This window comes from Coturnix japonica, chromosome 1, assembly GCF_001577835.2.
Source record: "Coturnix japonica isolate 7356 chromosome 1, Coturnix japonica 2.1, whole genome shotgun sequence".
Classification (NCBI taxonomy): domain Eukaryota; kingdom Metazoa; phylum Chordata; class Aves; order Galliformes; family Phasianidae; genus Coturnix; species Coturnix japonica.
Window position 1 is genome coordinate 113937538 of NC_029516.1, and position 19256 is coordinate 113956793.

Below are 19256 nucleotides of genomic sequence, written 5' to 3' on the forward strand. Positions count from 1 at the left end.
GGGCAGTAAATCCACCACCTCCCTGGGCAGGCAATTCCAGTGCCTGACCACTCTCTGAGAGAAGAAGTTTTTCCTTATGTCTAACCTAAACCTCCTCCAGTACAACTTGAGGCCATTTCCTCAGGTCCTGTTTGTTGCCTGGGAGAAGAGGCCAAGCTCCTCCTCATCACAACCTCCCTTTGGGAAGTTGTAGAGTGCAGTGAGGTCTCCCCTGAGCCCCCTTTTCTCCAAAAACAGTTATAAACTGTTCTGTTTCTGTTTTCTGTTAAAAACTGTTCCATAATTCCTCTGCATAGTCTCAACCATTTTTTTTTTCCTCATCATAATCACTAATGCGATTATGTGTTCAGATACTGCAATGCATCATTCTGGACTAAAGGTACAAATTCCTCTTTATAAATTGGCATTTTTAACTTTGGAGATAATCTGCATAAACAATGAACTGAATAATTGTCATAAGGGAAAACTGACCTTTAGTAAAGCATAACTGAGTAGAGCTGTAGGAAAAACAGTATCAAAGTACTTACAGCAGTAATTAAAGCAATACTGATCTACCGGAAGTGGATTTTTTTAGATTATGAGTAGCTTTATCCCACAAAATATCAGCATTTCTTGCTACTATATACAATTTTAACTGGTGAAATATTAGAGATTCAGTGTACCTAAATTTTTTGAGAAAAACTTTGTTTTATTGCAGATCTTTTGAATTAGTCTCCACCTGCCAAATCTGTTAGATGTCACCTTCTTTGTGCAACAGGGGAAAAGAAATTAGGTAAAAAAGTGTATACATAGAAAAGATTTAAAACTAAAATATATTCAAGTATGTATCAAGCAAGAGGAAACACATATTCAGAGCATGAAAAAATACAAAGAAATAGGAAAATGCATTTAGGGAGAGAAAAAAATGTCCTCAGAGAATAAATGGGAGATAAACTAGGTGAAAAAAAGGTGTTGGTACAGGTCTGAGGAACAGAAAATCATTAAACTATCTTTATACCGATCCATCACAGGAGAAAAATTCGGCAATTGATTGGGAATTGCTGAGTTATACTGAACCAAGAAAAGATTCCCTGACCTAGATCAGCATGATGTGATAAGAATACCAGCAGAAACAGAAAATGGACCAGTTGGGAATCAGAATCTGTATGTCTAGTCTTCAAATCTACATAATTTTTCTTTCTGTAATTTACATATGCTTATCCTTAATTTTAACAGTCTTCTTGATTTTTTGGAAGCCTTCATTATACACTAAGGGTATGGTAATATTACATCTTATAGTTTCATAGCTATCATTCAGGCTGCTTGGAAGAATTGTTCATTAAGCTTCACGGACATAACTTCTGGAGATCTAAGTGGCAAGCTGTCATGTTGCAGTGAAAATAGATAAAAAAAGAACATTAACTAGGTCAACTCCAAAAAAAGTGCTGTGCATTCATGTGCTTGTCAGAAACATTTTATTTATTTATTTATTTATTTTATTTTATTTTATTTTTCAGTATTCTTTAATTGAATACGGAGTTAACTCCAAGATGAACATGACAAATTGTTAATGGATTTTTTCCACCCCAGTTCAAATATACCTCCACTAAATATATTCATGTTAGGATTTCTTGTTATTCTGTTTTCATTCTGGCAGGACATGAATGTATTTTATACTTTCTAAGACTGAAGTACAGATAAGGGGGATGTTTCAAGTTAGAAACATCAGTACTGAATGATATACATAAAACAGATATTTCTTGAAAAGTTGTATGAATTGCTAGCCTTGCTAAAGTCAGATTTTTATACAAAAGATAATTCCCAAGTTACAAGCTTCTGTTACATTTTGAAATGAGATGGATGCACCCATCTTCCAAATGAATGTGGTAACATTCCTGCATGTTGTTCCCCAAACTATTTCCTTGAAATTCCAGTGAAGAGAAGTGCAGTGTGAAGGATTAGTACTATTTTATAAAAATAAGCTAGACTGTAAACAATGTGGAAAACATCAGTGGCAAAACTAGGAAAAAAATAAAACATTTCACATTATTTAAAAGTGAACTTCTGTTACATTAATTCCAGTTCTGTTTAATGCAAATTTAGTGTGATTCCTTTTACTAATCAATAGATATTTATTCATTACTAGACATTACACTTCATTTAGTTGTTTGAACATTCTCTGTAATACAAGGGAAGCATCATTTTTTCACTAAACATCTGCTATATCTTGAGATTTCCTATAAATTACTGAGAAGAAAATACAGACAGCCCAAGTACAACACTATCTATTTTATAAATATCCAAAAACTGATGAAATGAAATGGAACACACCTCTGTGATGACTAGTTTTCTGGAATCCTCCATCATCTCTACTTATATTGAAGTAAACTTTATTTATACTGAAAACTTTTCAAGTCTTACTGATTTTCAGTTTATTCACAATGTTAATTTCATATCTTGCAAATGAAACTGCACAAGAGAATTAGACATACTTACATGATTTCTGTTTAATTGAATGTGCTCAGCTTTGTGTTAAGAAAAAAAAAAAAATCCTTATTAAGCTGTGGAGACCCTTAATACTCTACACAGAAAACAAAGTTTCTTTTATTCAAAAGATTGAAAAAAAAAAAAAAAAAAAAAAAAGCCATGTATTTTCACAGTCTTACCTATTAGAGCTGTTGCATAACCTCTTTGCTTCAAGAGTTTGGAAAATGTTATTTCTTCAGAAGGAAGTCCCCCAGAAGAAGCAGAAAATAAGAAGACACCAACTCGTGAAAAAGCTGCCATTCCTAAATATATTGAGAATAACTGAGACTTAGATAACATAGTGAAACAGTTTTCATTTGTTATTTCTGAACTTATTTTATTTTATTTTATTTTATTTTATTTTATTTTATTTTATTTTATTTTTTGCAGTAGTATTGTATAAATAATGTATTACCAGCAGTCATCATGAAACACAGGAGGCAGATACTGTCCTCCATTGTCATCTGTTCAGCTCAGTTTTTCCTGTATTATTACCAGAAAAATGATAAGTGGAGAAAATGAAAATTCTGTCACTGTGAATGTGTGGTCAGCCTTTCTGTAAGTATTCTAAGATATAACATAGCTTGAAGAAGTTGAGTTTGCGTAATTTATTTTTCTTGGACATGGGGAAGGAATGGAATTGAGGACACTTCCCAAGTTCTTCTCCCAAAACTTCCACTTTTGTCATACATGGGTTTCTTCACGACTTTAAGGTAATTTGAAAGAAAGCAGTGGATTCAGGGCAGTTTGTCAGTTAGGTTCATAAGTATCATGAGGTCAAAAAAGAGCAAGAGAGCCTGAATTTAGAAACAGTGTCTAAGGCACTCATCTTTGGTGAGAGAGGATCAGTGTTGCAATAGCATAAACACACGTAACTGACTTACAGCCTGAGTGCATCAAAGCAACATCAGGCATCAGCTAGTAAGTCAACATAAGGCACAGTAATTTTTATGCACTGAGAGTCTGAAAACACTAACTTGAGCTTATAAACTACTCTCAGGATGATGAACTAGAGAGTTCAGGTTCATTAAAATTAGATCACTTGGATTCCAGATGAGAGTTGGCTCAAAGTACAGACTGAGAGAACACAGGATATCTATGCAAATCTGTGCAGATGTATCTTCAGGAAGTTTGAATTATGCAACTTGAATGATTGCAGCGCCAAATTTACATGACTGATCTAGACAACCATAATCATCCCTCAGGTATCCATTGTGGTTAGAAGAGAAAAAGACTTGTCAGACCAGTTTATTAACGAGATCTCTGTCTTTCAAATGCTGACTTCAACTTTTCACCTCACACAGCAACATCAGTTTTACTGATCAGTGGTTTAGGCAGTTTTAGTTGTATATACATATCCATATTTCATTTGAAGGTCTACTTTGATCTCTCTTAACTAAAATCCATATAATTCCTTTAAGTTATCAGAAACAAATTATAAAACAATGTATATATTTTTTTCATCAGTATCTTTTCTTGGGTTTCTGTCTAATCACATAGTATATTTTGAAATATTTTCTGCAGCTCTAGGATTTTTTATATTACTATATACACATATATATATTTATAGTTAATATATATATACATTGGTATTATATTATATTAATATATATACATACACACACACATATATATATATTCCCCCAAAAAACTGTGCTTCTAGCTTTTTCTGCAATAATTTTGTGTTAATTCTTCACTGATATTTTGAAGTAGTCTATATTTCACAATTTCATAATTTAGTTAAGACAAGGTTCAATTTTTTCATGCACATGAAAATTATTAGGTGTAACTGAGAACAGACTATTTAAGAACAAAAATCAGTGCAAACGCTAATTGTTCTGAAGAACAATGATGATGATGGAAACTGACCTGTGGCCTTACCTACAGTAAATATTAATTGCAATGTAACTGTAATAGGTATATAAAATTTTCCTTTGCAGCTGAATGCAATGGAAATTTAACAAGTTAAGTTAGCTGGCACTTTTGCAGAAACTTGTTACATGATTTGAATGAACATGAATGTATCAAGTAGGCTCCAGAGTCTTGCTTTGCTTTCATTCCCAGAAGCAAGAACAGGATGTTTTATCACTAATGAACAAGTGATCTGATTAATGTATAATGATTCCTGCTAAAAATTATGCTTAGAGAATGTTAAAATTGCATGCCTAAGCACAGAGGGGATGGGACTCAGCACACTAAAATAAACAGGTTCTACACTGCCTCAGATTGGCTTTGGATTTGAAATAAGAGAAGTTAAATGCATTCATAGGATACTTAACACTGTGTACAGCAAGATGTGAAACAAAACTACTGTTGCTGGAAATCATAATAAACAGAATGTTTTTCAGGGGAAAAAAAAAAAGAAAATAAAAAAAGAAAAAAAACCCAACATCTAAACCAAAAGATTTCACAGAAATAGAATTATTCCAGCAAGAGAACGTGCTTTCTGTCTTGTTTGGTACATCTCTTTGATTTACAACACTCAGGTTGCCACCAACACCCTCGCCTGAATAGAACTGAAGAGGCAAACAGCTCACAGTTTTTGGACAGTGGAGGAAGTTAATGGAATATCGCTTCTCCTGCCATTGAACAACTGTAGTTCAGTCTTTTCTCAGTGTTTTTAAAAATATTTATCTCGATAAAATGCTTTATTTTGCGTGAACTCTTTGGCAGTGAGAAAATTTACCACATACAGAAGATTTCTGTCCAAACCTCCTGAGCTTGATTAGACACTGAAATGAGTAACCTGGTAAACACAAGAGAAAAAGGCGGGGCAAAAATGCACACTGTTTACTGCAAATAAAATAAGATATATATAAATAAAATATTTGAATTTTACCTGATCTGATAGGATATCTCCCTGTCAGGAAAGCTGCCCTGCTTGGAGTACACAGTGGTGATGCTGCTATATGCTGAGTAAGTGTCACTCCTTCTTTTGCTAGCCTGTCAATATTAGGTGTTCTTAAAATAAAAAAAGAACAAAACATAATAATAAAAAAAAAAAGATAATTAAAAATACAAATGAATGTTCACAGTTTATGTTTGTAATATTAAATACAAGCTTCCATATCTGCTTGAGAACCTTTTCTGTGACCTGTCATCATGCAGATAAAAGTTGGGTGCTGCAGGAATAAATCCTGTGCTATTAGTTCTACAGGGAAAATACTAGAAATGAAAACTGGCCAAGATCTGTTCTGGTAGGTCACTAACCTACAAGACAAATGAATTGAGACCTCAAGAAACAATAGTCTTTCCACATAAAAGTTCAAATTTAGTCAGAAATATTAATTTTCCAATAGATTTTTTTTTGCTATCTGCAAAATCATATATGATAACATCATATATGATTACAAGCAATTTTTTTCATACTCCATCGATGGAATTCTGAACTGTCACTTCATATAATATACTTATTTGAGCTGCTCTGATTCTCAGGAGCAAGAAATATGACAGGAACAGCCTAGCAGGCACTGATGTCTCTGCAGAAGGAGGGCAGGAGGTGCTCCAGGCAGGAGTAGCAGCTTCGTGAAGCTCAGGAGAGGGGCAGAAGTGGGGCAGGAGGGCTGGGGGAGCTGCTGCCCGTGGGGATGTGTGGGGCAGTGCCTGAAGGGTGGGCCCTGCAGTACGAAGCCATGTTGGGGCGGTGCTGGGAGAGCTGCAGGCTATGGGAAGCCCATGGGGATCAGTTCGGGAAGGACAACATCTTTTAATCTGTTAGTGGTTGGGAAAAATAGATTATTTTACACTGAGTCTGCTTTGCCTGGGATGGCATTTAGTGAATGATCTCCCTGTCCTTATCTCAACCCATGAGTAGTGTGGTGGAGAGTAGCTGCCCATCATAGTTTGTTGCACAGTTCTCTTTTAATGTTGCAATTTGTTGTCCAGATAAATATATGACCTAAGTCTGATGTAATGAATATAAGACTGGATATTCTATTCTATGGAAAGGTTATTACTTTTGCAAAACAAAAAGAACATATTCCAACACAACACAATTCCTGTTTCTTGTTGTTGTCATTTGTTTTTAATTTACAGATCCATAGAAAAAGCTAAACATAAAGCTATGAGTCCCCCAAACATATAATCATACCTTAAAGTTCTGTTCCCATAACATCCCAGGTCTCCAATACCAAGATCATCAGCTATCAGTAAAACAACATTGGGATTTGAAACACCATAGGTATTGACACTATTTATGGCACACTGGAAAACTGTTAAAAATAAAAGTACTCCCATCTTCTTCCTGGTGTATAAGAAGAAGAGAAAAATGATTAAGACTATTTAAAATAATAATAATAAAAAAAGTTAATTTATTGTAATATTATTATTTAATATTGTATTATTATTATAATATTATTATTATTGCCCTGGATTCTGTAATACAAGATGAAAACTGGATTGTCAATTTTTGTTTGGCTTCTTTTTCTTAGGAGATTTTTTGCATTGTTTTCTATATATTTTTTAATTAAAAATGCATCTTTTATTAAACAACTAATCACTCCTCCCAAGTGTTTACTAAACTTTTAAATAAAAACAAACAAATAAGTAGTTAGAACCTCAGTGATAGTACTGATAGTGTATGCGTAGACATTCTACAGAGAAATATACCACTATGTTAAATAGCAGTATTTAATTTTCTTGAAGTATAAATATGATTTTAGGAAGATAAAATTGAAATAATTTAGAATCAAAATTTCAAACGTACATTGCACACCAAGCAATTCTGCTACTGAAGTAAGAAAGTAAATAGTTCTTCAATAAGGGATAAAATAGCATTGTAAAAGAGATAAACACACAGCAAAATTATTGAAAGACATATTTAAGAAAAAGGTTTCACAAATATAATGGCATAAAATGAAACTGTGTAAACATATTTTTTACATATAATAATGTTCTATAAAAATAGCTCATGCTTTATCCAGCCTCAAACAGGAAGAGTAATGTAATGTACACAGTGCTACACTGAGTGCTATGAATACTATTTTACCTACCCAGGGATTTGTTAGATCTCTGTTTAAACTCACTATGCTTGACTGAACTTGAGTAACAATAGGCTTTGACGGACTGAGTGTGACAAGTACACTCAGAAAAGAGAACACAGACTTTTTTACCCCTAGTGATACTTCCATCTTTTCTGTATTCTGGCAACCTTTTTCAAACACAGATGAGGTTACGAGTCCCACCTTCACATTCACATCTGGTTATGCTGTGACTAAAAGGAAATGGAGGACACCTGGCAGGTTCAACTGAGGTAGAAATTTGAAAGCAAAAGGAGTAGAAAAAGAACTAGAAACAAAAATTTCCAGAGAATGTGGACAGCAGGTCAAGAAAGAAAGGATTGTAAATCCATGAGTTATGGTAGATAGAAGTCACTGGAAAGCAGATAAAGAAGTCAGAACTAGAAGAGCTTGTTCAAAGGAACTAAACATCAACAGAGAGCAATTCATAAATCAGTGAGGTGTGGTGGGCAAAAGTATCCATAAACACACAGTAGTCACAACTGGTAGAACTTGTTCTGATTTGAGTAAAAGTCAAGGAAGGAAACTAGAGACCCAGCTGAAATAAGGGTTGTGGGTTGAAATGAGGAGAAATAGAAAAGGGCTTAAGAAACAGGAAGAGAGAGGTGATGGTGGTGGTGTATGATGGTGGACAGGTAGAGAAACAAGAAAAAAAGGGTGAGAGAACTGGGACTATGTAGGATAAAATTGCTGAGGAGCTATGATTAAGGAAGTTGAAGGGAAATGGTTGGAAAGAAGAGCCTCCACAGACAAGAGTTGAGCTGCCATGAGTGGTGTTTCCCAGGGTCAGTACTGGGGTCTGTCTTATTTAGTATCTTTATTAAGGACCTGGACAAGGGGATCGAATGTACCCTCAGTAACTTTGCAGATGATACCAAGCTGGCTGGAAGTGTCAATCTGCCTGGAGGTAGAATGGCACTACAGAGGGCCCACCACCCTTAGTAATTAAGAAAAAAATAATAAAATAATAATAATAATTTAAAAAGTTATGATTAACTGTTAATAATACTAACAGTATAATTATTAATAATAATATAATGTAATTTCACAGAGAAAAATTCTAAAGTTTTAAAATGCTAAAAGAAATATCTCAGATTCAGTAACTGCACATCATTAAGATGTATACGAATATATGAAGAATGCATCCCTGCTCAGTCTTTGCAATTAGAAGAATTTTAGGTCAGTGTTTTCTTTCAGCATGTGCTGTGTGTTTAGCTTAAAGATATAGTACAACACCAGTAGATTTCGATGGAAAGGAGAGGTAAAAGAGATGAGAAAGTTTTTTCTCTGAAATCCATAGTCACAGAATTATCAAGTATTATAGTAGCTCACTTCAGTAAATATTACCTAATAATGATGAAATGTGCAAAACTGTTGACATATACAAGTATTAAATCTGTTTCTTTTTTACGTATATGCCCATTAGAATATGATTTTTACAATGCAACATTAAATAATGTAATATGATACTTCCTTACATATTTGAGGACTTAGCTTAAACTTATCCATGATATCTAGCTTAATTAATATTTTTGAAAGCTGTTGAGTCAGGTTTTTACTGGAGCTAGATGAGGTGTGAAATGACTGTTTCCAAGAGTGCCAAATGGAAGAGAGGAGGAAATTGTATGACAAAAACTGTCTCTTCTGAGATAATGGCATCCTCTGGAGTACGTCAAGATCACAGCTTTGGATTTCATAACATAATATTATTGCATTCCCTGACACCTAAAAGCACTTTTCTAGCTGAAATGGTTTACTACAGAAATTGCTGTGAAACAGCCAGTTAATTTTTCTTTGCTACATAAAGCTAACAAGTAGCAGCACATCAATAAAATGAACCAATATGTTATGCTGTTTCCAAAAGGATGTTCCACTTAAAGAGAAATTGTATTTGCATAAATTTGTTCTCAAAATGTGAAATAATTATTTTTATAACAGCTCTATTGTTATTTATGCTTTCATTATGACAGAACTTAAGGACTCACGATACAACTTATCGTGTCATAGCCAATAATTGAAAAAAGGCTGCATTCACCCAATGTAATTTTACCCACGTAGAAGCCAAAAGCCTATATGGCCTTTATCATCTAGGCAGACATGGTGCAAACTAATCCATCTGCATTTTATTCATCTTAAAATTATGTATTTAACCTGAGTTAATTATCCAGGGATCCTCTCTAATTAATAGAAAAAGACAAACATTAAGAAAATGATTCAACTCTACTTAAGATTGATACAATGAAATGTTCAAAGTGATGTTCATGTTCCTTTTCCAGAGAGGAAAGAGAGACTAAACTCCTAATTTAGATAACATTGCATGAAATGCATCCCAACTTGATTATGGATTGTCTGTGTGTGTTCAGCTTGTGACAGGAGGAAAAAAATCAGCCTTTTGTATTACACAACCAGTACACTTTTCCATTAGTAGGTTGTGTTCCACCAACCACGCTAGTAAAATGGCTTATTACTTTGTGCAGTACCACTGATACCTGGAAACTAGGGATAATTCTTCATGAGTTTTAGCTGCAAAATTTTTCTTCAAGAGATGCACATAAAATTTTTTCCTCTTCAGATTGTATGGCAATCTGGTTAATATTCTGCCTTAAATACCCTACTGTTTCATTACTCTTAATAAAAAATAAATAAAATATAATAATAATATTGATAGTAATAATAATAAGAAGAAGATATGAGTGTTTACATCCAACAGCAGTGTTTTACAGGAGTATTGGTAATTCAGTCTATGAATAAAGTCAACTATACCAACCCTGTATTTAGGTTACATTAACTAGTGCTATCAGACAAATAAACTTGATCTCTGACAGAATTTGACAGAATAGAAATTTCATTCCCTGCTACCTGAGCCAGATGATATTTCAAGGGAGCTGTTGTCAGAAGCAACCAACCAACTGATTGTGAGTGCAGTTTGATTGTGGTTCACAGCTTCTTCCCTGCTGCCTTCTTCCCTAAGGGCTACAGAGACACTAGGAAACCAAAGCAGCAGGTGACCAGCCAGCCATTGCTAAGAGCCTATTACTTTCTTTCAGGCCTTTTACCTTCCCACAGAAAAATAAAGCACTGCAGGTTCTGACATGGAAAGAACCAGTATGTGTGTGTCTGGGTACTGTCTGGTGAGTCATATAGAAAGGTCACACACCTTCCCAAAGGCCCAAATACACGTTTCCCTGTCTCTCATCACACATAGAAGATACAACCATTCTAGTCACATGATGGTGATGAACATGCTTGTCCTCACAAGTAAAGAGTAGGAGAAAAGAGAGTAGCAGTGTACCCATCAATGAATCACAGAATGGCCCATGTTGGAAAAGACTTGAAAAATGTTGAATCTCCAACCCCCCTGCCACTGGGTTCCCTCCTTCAACTTTAAACCACTACCCCTTGTCCTGCCGTTATCTACCCTTTCTAAGAGTTAACTGCCCTTCTGTTTATAGGCTCCCTTTAGGAACTGAAAGACTGCAATGAGGACACCCAGCAGCCCTCTTTTCTCCAAGCTGAACAAGCCCAGCTCCCTCAACTTGTCTTTGAACCTACTACAATAATAACAAAAAGACAACCTTGTGAATATACTTAGCTTGGCAAAATATTTGAGAGACACTATTTAAATATAATAGTATTGGGCGACAGTTAGAATGTCTTAAAAAGGATATCTGAAACAGTAAATAATTATCCAATGAAAAATATCCACTTTTAAGACAAGAAAAGGCTAAATGAGTCCAGAATATTTGACATAAAAGAAACAAACAAAAATATCTTGAAGCAACAGCACAGAAATACATATAGTGTATTGAAGAAATATATGAAAAAGGGAAAGTTATAAAGAACTTTATGAATAAACTCTTGCAGTTTGCCTTCCTTCCCTTCTCCATTCCCTCTCTACTTTTATCTGGTTTTCCCTTTCTCTTTCGTAAGGACTTTATACAACATCTAAATACTTGCTGTTAAAACAAAACACATATTAAAAGTCAAAATCCCAACACAAAAGAATGAATAAAAAAATATCATTAGCTCAAGACTATATTAACTCATTTCATTTTCATCTTATTTTTTATGATATTTCAAGGTCATAACGAAATATAAAAAGTACATCAAATAAGATTTTTTTCTTTTCTTTTTTTTTTTTTTTTTTTTTCCCATTTTCTTATGGGAAACCAGTATTAACTTCATTTTAACATTTGAACAATTTCTCAGTTATAGCTCCAGGGGTGTCATTATATTCTGTCCTGGACTGCTACAAGTATGTTTGAAATGAGTAATGTGTTTTTTAAATCATATAGGAATGCCTGCAACTGATTTATTTATTTTTTTTTCCTTCATTCAATGCCCTTAGGTATGACACATAGTTACATTCTTAAAGGTTAGATTCTGCTTATCAATGGAAGAAGAATATCATTCTTCGCCTGACGTGAATTTCTCAGAACTAATTTACTGGTCCTATTAACAACTGCCATAATAGACAACATATTTAGTAGTTGGTTATAATAACATATAAATTGAAGATGTAACTCATCTTACGTAGCTAAGAGTAACATCTGTAAATGAGTAATCCATGTCAACAGCTTTTAATTCAAGACTGCCAGCTTGCCAGCATTGCTGACAAACAACACTCCCCCTTAAAAAAAAAAAAAAAAGAAAAAATGCAGCATTCTACTTTACAGATTTGATTTCTAATTAAGTATATTTTGTAAAATTACAGTTTCTAGAAGAAAACAAGTTTGCATACCAGTCTGTCTAGTTTAAGACAATGTCAGGGGAGAAACAGTCTGTCTGAGCTCTGTCTTAAGATATCTTTGTAGTATGACTGTTCAACTGATTCTGATTATCCAGCAGGCGGGGGGGAGGGGNGGGGGGGGAGGGAACAAACAAACAAAATAACAGGCTATTTTTAGACATCGGCCTTTTAATTTCAAACATTTGCCTACAAAGCAAAACATTCAGGATCAGTATCATTCTGAGCCTGAAGCAGTTAAAATTTGCATTGGCACAGCCTAGAATGCTATAGTCATGATTCTTACTCAGCATTTATTGGCAGCAAAGCTGAAATGCCCAGACTATCTTTAATCCTTCTTCTCACCATGAACTGTTTTTCTTTCATTCCTCTTCATCCCCAAACTTTCTCTTACAGAATCTCCCCCACAAACTCTTCTACAATCCCAATCTTTCTAAACTATGTTCTTATTTCTTCAAGTCTCTTCCCATTTATGAATCCCATACTACTGTGATGTCAATACAGATTTAGACTGAATACCTCTTGGATGTGGCTGCTTGATTCATCCAATTCTGCTTGCACAGGTGCTGCTGTTTCTACTACCACTCCATCACCATCCTGCTGCTGTTCCTCCCTAATTGACTTCTTTCCCCACCAAGTATGGTTTCCACCAGGCAGCTGTATGCAGTGCTTCCCCTATTGGCTACTGTGGTTCTGCTGGTATTAGTACAGCCTCAGCTGCTGGTCTGACAGGAACTAAACACCCAAACACAGGTTTGTACTTCCCAATATCCATAAGGAGAGCACCCTAAGGCAGAAAAGGTGTTTGTGACAAAACAAGGCGTATGGAATCCATATTATTAATGAGTCATTACAAAACTGCATAGCAATACATGTGGTCAGATTCATACATTCTTTTGAACATATTTTTTCTGTTAAATTGACTTCTCCTATTTTCCTTCCTTCTTGTCTTGGGTGCTTGCCCAAGTACAGTCCTTCTGTAGAAACCTGGCAGATATAACTTATTTAGACGCTATGACATATTCCATACCGGTTTTCTTCTTCTCTTATTCCTTGCCACACTTTCTTAGTATTTCCCTTTATGGTTATTATTTCCTCAGTAACCACGTTTATACTCAGTTAGCAGGTTGAATGTGTGTGAGATTACAAAGGAAGAGATTACCTTTATTTAATATCACTGAAAAAGTCACAGTTATGTCTTATACTTTTCCACCTTTGAATCAGAGAGATTTGGTTAGATTACACTGCACATAAACCAGGGTCACTTCAAATGTGTTTATTTTGAAACCTAGCCACCTCCAAAACTATTTAACAATTTATTTCCATTGGATCTTGAAAGAATCTGGAATCAAAATTACACACACTTCTAACATTACTTTTTAAACAACCAGAGCTCAAGTGGTAAGATAAAACCAACAACAACAACAAAAAAAAACCTTTTATAGCTAGAAAATGTTCTACTACATAAGCAACCTGCTTTATTTTTCATTCAAAATGATTTCACAATTCAAGTAAAGCTTATGCTCTTTTTAGCCCACTGTAGGCAAGGAATGTAATACTGATGTAATACTGTAATACTTTTACTGATGTAATACTGTAATACTGCAATACTTACTTAACAATAAAGTGTATTTTGTTGCAAAAAAAGCTAGTGTGTCTTTTTTCTTTCTTATGTAAGATACATTAGATTCATCTAATGAGGAAGACATCACTGCATGTTATTACTTCCCATAATTACTAACTTTCAGTCATGAAGAATTTGCTTTGAGCTGTGAAAGAATATGAACAACAACAATAAACAAACTCACTTTACAATATTAAAAAAACAAAAACGAAACAAAAAACACCACCAACAACAAAACATATCAGGGTGTGGGAAGGACATTTTACCTTGCAGCACGGAACTGTTTCTGTTTCTGCCTCTAGTTTTCATACAAGATGGCTGTGCCTGTATTATCAGTAAACGAGTGCAAAGTCCAGTCACGTGAGCTGAAGCAGAAGAGTGGAGGGGAAAAGAGAAGGAAAACACTGAAAAAAAAAACAAAACAAAACCCACAATACAATGTGTTGTTATACAACACCTACACTGCTTTTTGATAAGAAACTAGTTCACCAGTAGGAACAATTTCAATATATTTCCAAAATGCATACACATACAAACCTTAGCAAGAACTCATCTTGGTTTGCCACTGAAGATCTTCTATCAGGCTTTTCAAATGCTCCTGACGTTGTAATGTATGCTTAGAAAACCAGGGTAGTGCAAGAACTGCAGGTATATTTCTGCCTTCAGTAAACATCATAAACATTCCTGCAGAATACCTGCATAGCAGTGTTTAACAAACTGTAGTAAAACACCTTGAGAAGCATTATTTCAGATCATTCTTTTTTGGACTATTCTATCTGAACTGTTATTTAGGTGCAATTAAGAAATTCCATCTACATAAATACTGTACACCAGAGCTAATCTTGTTTTAATTTCCATGTGTTCTCTAAGAACTGGCATGATCACAGAAAATGACTACTCCCAGGAAGTCCAAGGACCCTAATACTAAAACTCAGTCATTAACCTTTGAAAAGTAGTCATTAGTTTCTATTATACATTAGTTTGTATTATACTCCTCCATCTATCCCAATCTATTTATTTTTAACAACAAAACTGGATCAGGAAGATACATCTAGAAAAATGCAACAACTGTTTCCAATGACATGACAGAATCTGAAACCCTTGCATTCTAAATACAGAACTTTGTTTTCCTTTCAGGCAAAATACTGAAGCTAAATGAATGACTTGGACAAATCAAATTGAAACAATATCTCTGAATAGTTGTCTATATACAACATTTATGTTATATTTTTCTCTGCTTCAAGAAATCAGCACAACGTGTTCAGAGCTGTTGTGTTTTTCCCTCTACTCTGAAATAGTATTGTAAAACACTAAGAACATTTTAAATTAGTAGCTTTTTCTCTACTTTATCTAGAATACAAATAATAAATGTTAGTCCCACATTACAACTTGAAAAACACACACACAAAAAAAAAAAACAAAAAAAAAACAAAACAAAACAAAACAAAAACCAACCAAACAAAAAAAAAACAACTGTCTTGCAGTAGCTGAAATCACTGGAAACTAAAAGCATTAGGGCCAACCATTTTTTTAAAATCTCAATTACCTCTGCAAAATAAGTACTCAGTTACTTTTTAATTTCTATGATAAATTGTAGTTTTGATAAATCATATTTTAGAAAGTACTGAAAAGTCCTTCATTCAGACTAAAGATGAAACAGACGAGATACAACATCCACTGAAAGAAAAAAACCTACAACACAAAAAAAATCTCAGTACTTTATCAAGCTTCTTACGTATGTGTACTGAAAATCACATAAGCCTAATACCTATTTACTTACAATAAATGTTATTAAACAAATCATTATTAAGAAATATTAATACTTTAAAACCTTGTGGTGATGTAAATAGAAGAAAATTTTAACAAAATTAGTGTATTTATGCCAAAATGTAGCCGAATGATAAGACTTATCTGCTTCAGTATTACAATTCAAGGCATTCGACATGGAAAATCAAACATTAGTCTCTAGATGCCAAATGAGAAACAATATCTACTCACCTAAATATGAACATCCATATGCATTATAGAGTTAAATTTTCAGAATGGGTAAAGAAATATATGTTTGAAATTGTGTTTGGAAAGAAAGGTAGTTACAAAAGTCCCTGACTGCACTTATTGGAAGCTCACAGGACAGAGGTTAAAAGTAATAGTATTAGTATTAGTAATAGTAATAGACTCGAGCGGGTTGGAAGGAACCTTAGAGATCGTCGAGTCCAACCCCCGGGATTCGAGCCTCTGTGCTGCAAAGCTGCACTTCTACCACTTGCACCACAGGGGATTCGAACACCTTGGCCCTAGTGTTGCAATGCGGCATTCCTACCACCTGCGCCACCGGGGCACACAGATGCAGTAAGCCAGGCCTTTTGACTCAGTTCATCAAAACATCTCTGCTAATGCTTTAAAATTTAGTCTCAAACACAACTAAATGTTCATCTACCAGGGGAATTGTGTGCATCCTTGTAAAAACAAAACATAATAAAGATCACTCCCATTTTCAACTGGCTGAATGATAGTGCACATCTAAATTGTTCTGCTCCTATGGAAATCTGTTAATCTCAACTGCATAACAAAACTAAAACCTCTGCATTATTATTATTATTATTATTATTATTATTATTATTATTATTATTATTATTATTATTATTATTATTATTATTATTATTATTTCATGATAAAATCCAAAGAATTGAATTAATTTGAGAAAATAATTAATTCTGGAAGTTACTGACATCCAGAATGAAAAGATACTGCTCTGGTGTACCTATGATCTCTGTATATATGAATCAGATTATTGGTTTTAACAGTATTTATTCTGCAGCAAATCTTCAGTGAAAAACAATGGAAAACACTTTGATCCATTCACTCTTTAGCTTAGTCTGAGAACACCAGAAATAAATTTCACTGCTGAATTTTTTTTTTAACCATTTAGTTACCCTGGAGGACTGCAGGAAAATTACAATATGATAAGAATTTGTGAAACATATTGACTACAGATGACTGTGCAGTTCTGAGTGTGTCAAAATGTTTTTTCTTTCACTGGCCCAAACATTTGGAAGTCAGAAAGTGCCAAATCCAGAATACACAGTGGGTGTGGTAAGACAATCCAGCCAAGATTGGCAATATGTTCCACAGCCTTCAAACTGGAATGGAGCCTTGTATTATAATGTTGCAAAAGGAAGGTTGTCTTTGGCTTGACTCTGAAAGTTTGAGCCTTCAGCCTAGTCAGCACCACCATATAGCATGCCAAGTAGATGGTTTGTCCAGGTTCCAAGAGGACTCAGATAGATCACCCCTTTCTTATACCCAAAGACTGCACATCACTACCTGCTGAGAAATGCATCTTCAAATTTTTCTTTGATGGAAAATCACTTATCTATCTTCACTCTGTGGACTGCCCTTTTGATTCCAGTTTGTAGTGGTGACACCACATCTCTGGTAATGACATGATCTAGCAAACCGTCACCTTTAGTATAGGTTCACTAAGTCCTAACAAACTTGCATACGTTATTCTTAATTTTTCCATGTGAGCATCTGTGTGACCTACCTCAAGTAAACTTTGTAGTATTACAGTGTATCCACCATTGTTTCTGACTGACTGAAGTGGATATTCAGCTTCATTCACACTTCTTTGGTCATAATCCAGTGATATGCATGGGTGAACTGATTGAGACACTCTTCATTTTGTGGTGTAACAAACGAGCATGGCCATGTGGAATGTGGCTTGTCTTTCAGCTTGATGTCACCACTGCTGAAACACAACACTTGCCACCTCATGGTGCTCACATGCACTGTTTGGTCTCCATAAACATTCTACAAGCATTAGAGAATGTTAGTGGATGCCATTTCTTCTGCATGAAGGAAGTCAGTTAAATACCTTTGCTTCATCTGTACTTCTAAGTCAGATGCCATTTTGTCAGACTGCTGCACTGCTGCCATCTGCTGTAGCACAACAAAATGTAATGGAACATTGGCCAACATAATAAAATAGGAGGCATAACTTTCAGAGCATACATTGCAGTATATGTTCCTGCTCCTGGCAGGAGGACTGGAACTAAATGATCTTTAGAAGTCCCTTCCAACCTCTGATTCAATGATCCAGGTTTTCCATTCCCCATAAACACAGGTTCTTTCTATCAGGTAACGTTTATCTAATTTACCTCAGATTATGCATAAAACAAGTTCTTTAAAGAAATAAAGATTTGAAGAAACAGAAGAAAAAAAAATGTATTTCATTGGATCTACTAGATAATGTATTTAATTTTCCTGGATATGTTAATTTAGAAAAAGCAGATAAATGTGCATGTTCTCACCCTTTGCCAGGTTGTTCAAGCAGAAGCAAGCATACACCTAAATGAAATAGTTGAATACTTCAAGAGATCAAACACCTTATTTCCACCTACTCTAATATGCTTTGGTTTAGATAACACCCCAGAAGATGCTGGTAGATAATCAGTGACAAGCATGCCACCTACTGAATGAAGCTCTTTCCTTTTCTTCAGAGTTCTGCAATGCAACAGTGCAGCCTAACACTTCCTTATTTCGCAACCACAACTCAAGGTGGTGAGACTCTGGTGACACAGCCTACTTCATTGGGTATGCACTCAACTTGTTGTGTTAATAGCTTTTCAAAATTTGTATTAGCTTACTTTTTCCAGATGAGAGCATAGTTGTTGGATTAAAATAAAGGTCATTTAAAAATGATAAAAATATGATTATGGAGCCAGGTCATCAAACGTGGTCATTACGCATTGCTAGTAGTAGTAACTGGACTAAGTGACATAACATTACTGAAACAGCGATATAAGTTTTCATTCTGTTATACAGTTCTTTTCATCAGGCTGGCAATATTACATTTTTTTATACTTAAAAAAATCAGAAAAATACTTCAAACTGTATGAAGACATATAAAGCACCTAATAGGCTAGATATGTTGCCACTGATCTCTCTCAGTGGAGTATAATGCCAAATATATTTAAGTAATAAGGATATAGCTAGAAGCAATTCATAAATAAAATTTTAAATCAAGTGAGCAAGCAACAAAAGTTTTCAGCTTTTGGTAGGAAACAGCAAACACTGAAAGAAACAAAGGGAAATGTAAAGTCCAAGTAAAGACTAATGACAGAAATTTGCTTTAATTCTGAAATGTGTTTGCACTAAGAAGAAACCTGGACATAGCAGGTTTTAGAATCCATTTCTTTCACTGATCATAATGGTACCAATAGTTTGATCATGAACATCCATCAGTGATCTCTCCCTCTCACTTTTCTAAAACGCATATACACTTGGTCACAATAAAAGTCCAGGGATTATTATTTATAGGCTACATATGGTGTAATATTCATAGAACAATTTGCTGAAACAG

General features: G+C 34.5%; 2 protein-coding genes and 1 long non-coding RNA gene across 16 annotated transcripts in view; 1 reads left to right on the forward strand and 2 right to left on the reverse strand.

The window, feature by feature from the left end:
- Positions 1-19256, reverse strand: part of LOC107306151 (rho GTPase-activating protein 32-like) — a 670538-nt gene that overhangs the window by 316777 nt on the left and 334505 nt on the right. The gene's annotated exons all lie outside the window — the stretch shown is intronic.
- LOC116652501 overlaps positions 1-19256 on the forward strand; it is a 659218-nt gene that overhangs the window by 313500 nt on the left and 326462 nt on the right. The window lies entirely within an intron of this gene.
- The window catches only part of STS (steroid sulfatase), a 97543-nt gene that overhangs the window by 69499 nt on the left and 8788 nt on the right, over positions 1-19256 (reverse strand). For 5 of the 8 annotated variants that reach the window (XM_015848904.2, XM_015848910.2, XM_015848871.2 and 2 more), the window contains exons 3-7: positions 14161-14259; positions 12790-13057; positions 6596-6748; positions 5345-5466; positions 2646-2768 (exon numbers count right to left, since the gene is read on the reverse strand). In XM_015848904.2, coding sequence (XP_015704390.1) covers positions 2646-2768; positions 5345-5466; positions 6596-6748; positions 12790-12815 — 424 coding nt within the window. In that variant the 5' untranslated portion in view covers positions 12816-13057; positions 14161-14259. Of the gene's footprint in view, positions 1-2645; positions 2769-5344; positions 5467-6595; positions 6749-12789; positions 13058-14160; positions 14299-19256 lie in introns of all 8 variants that reach the window. The other 3 variants (XM_015848896.2, XM_015848887.2, XM_015848861.2) reach the window with 2 other exon arrangements.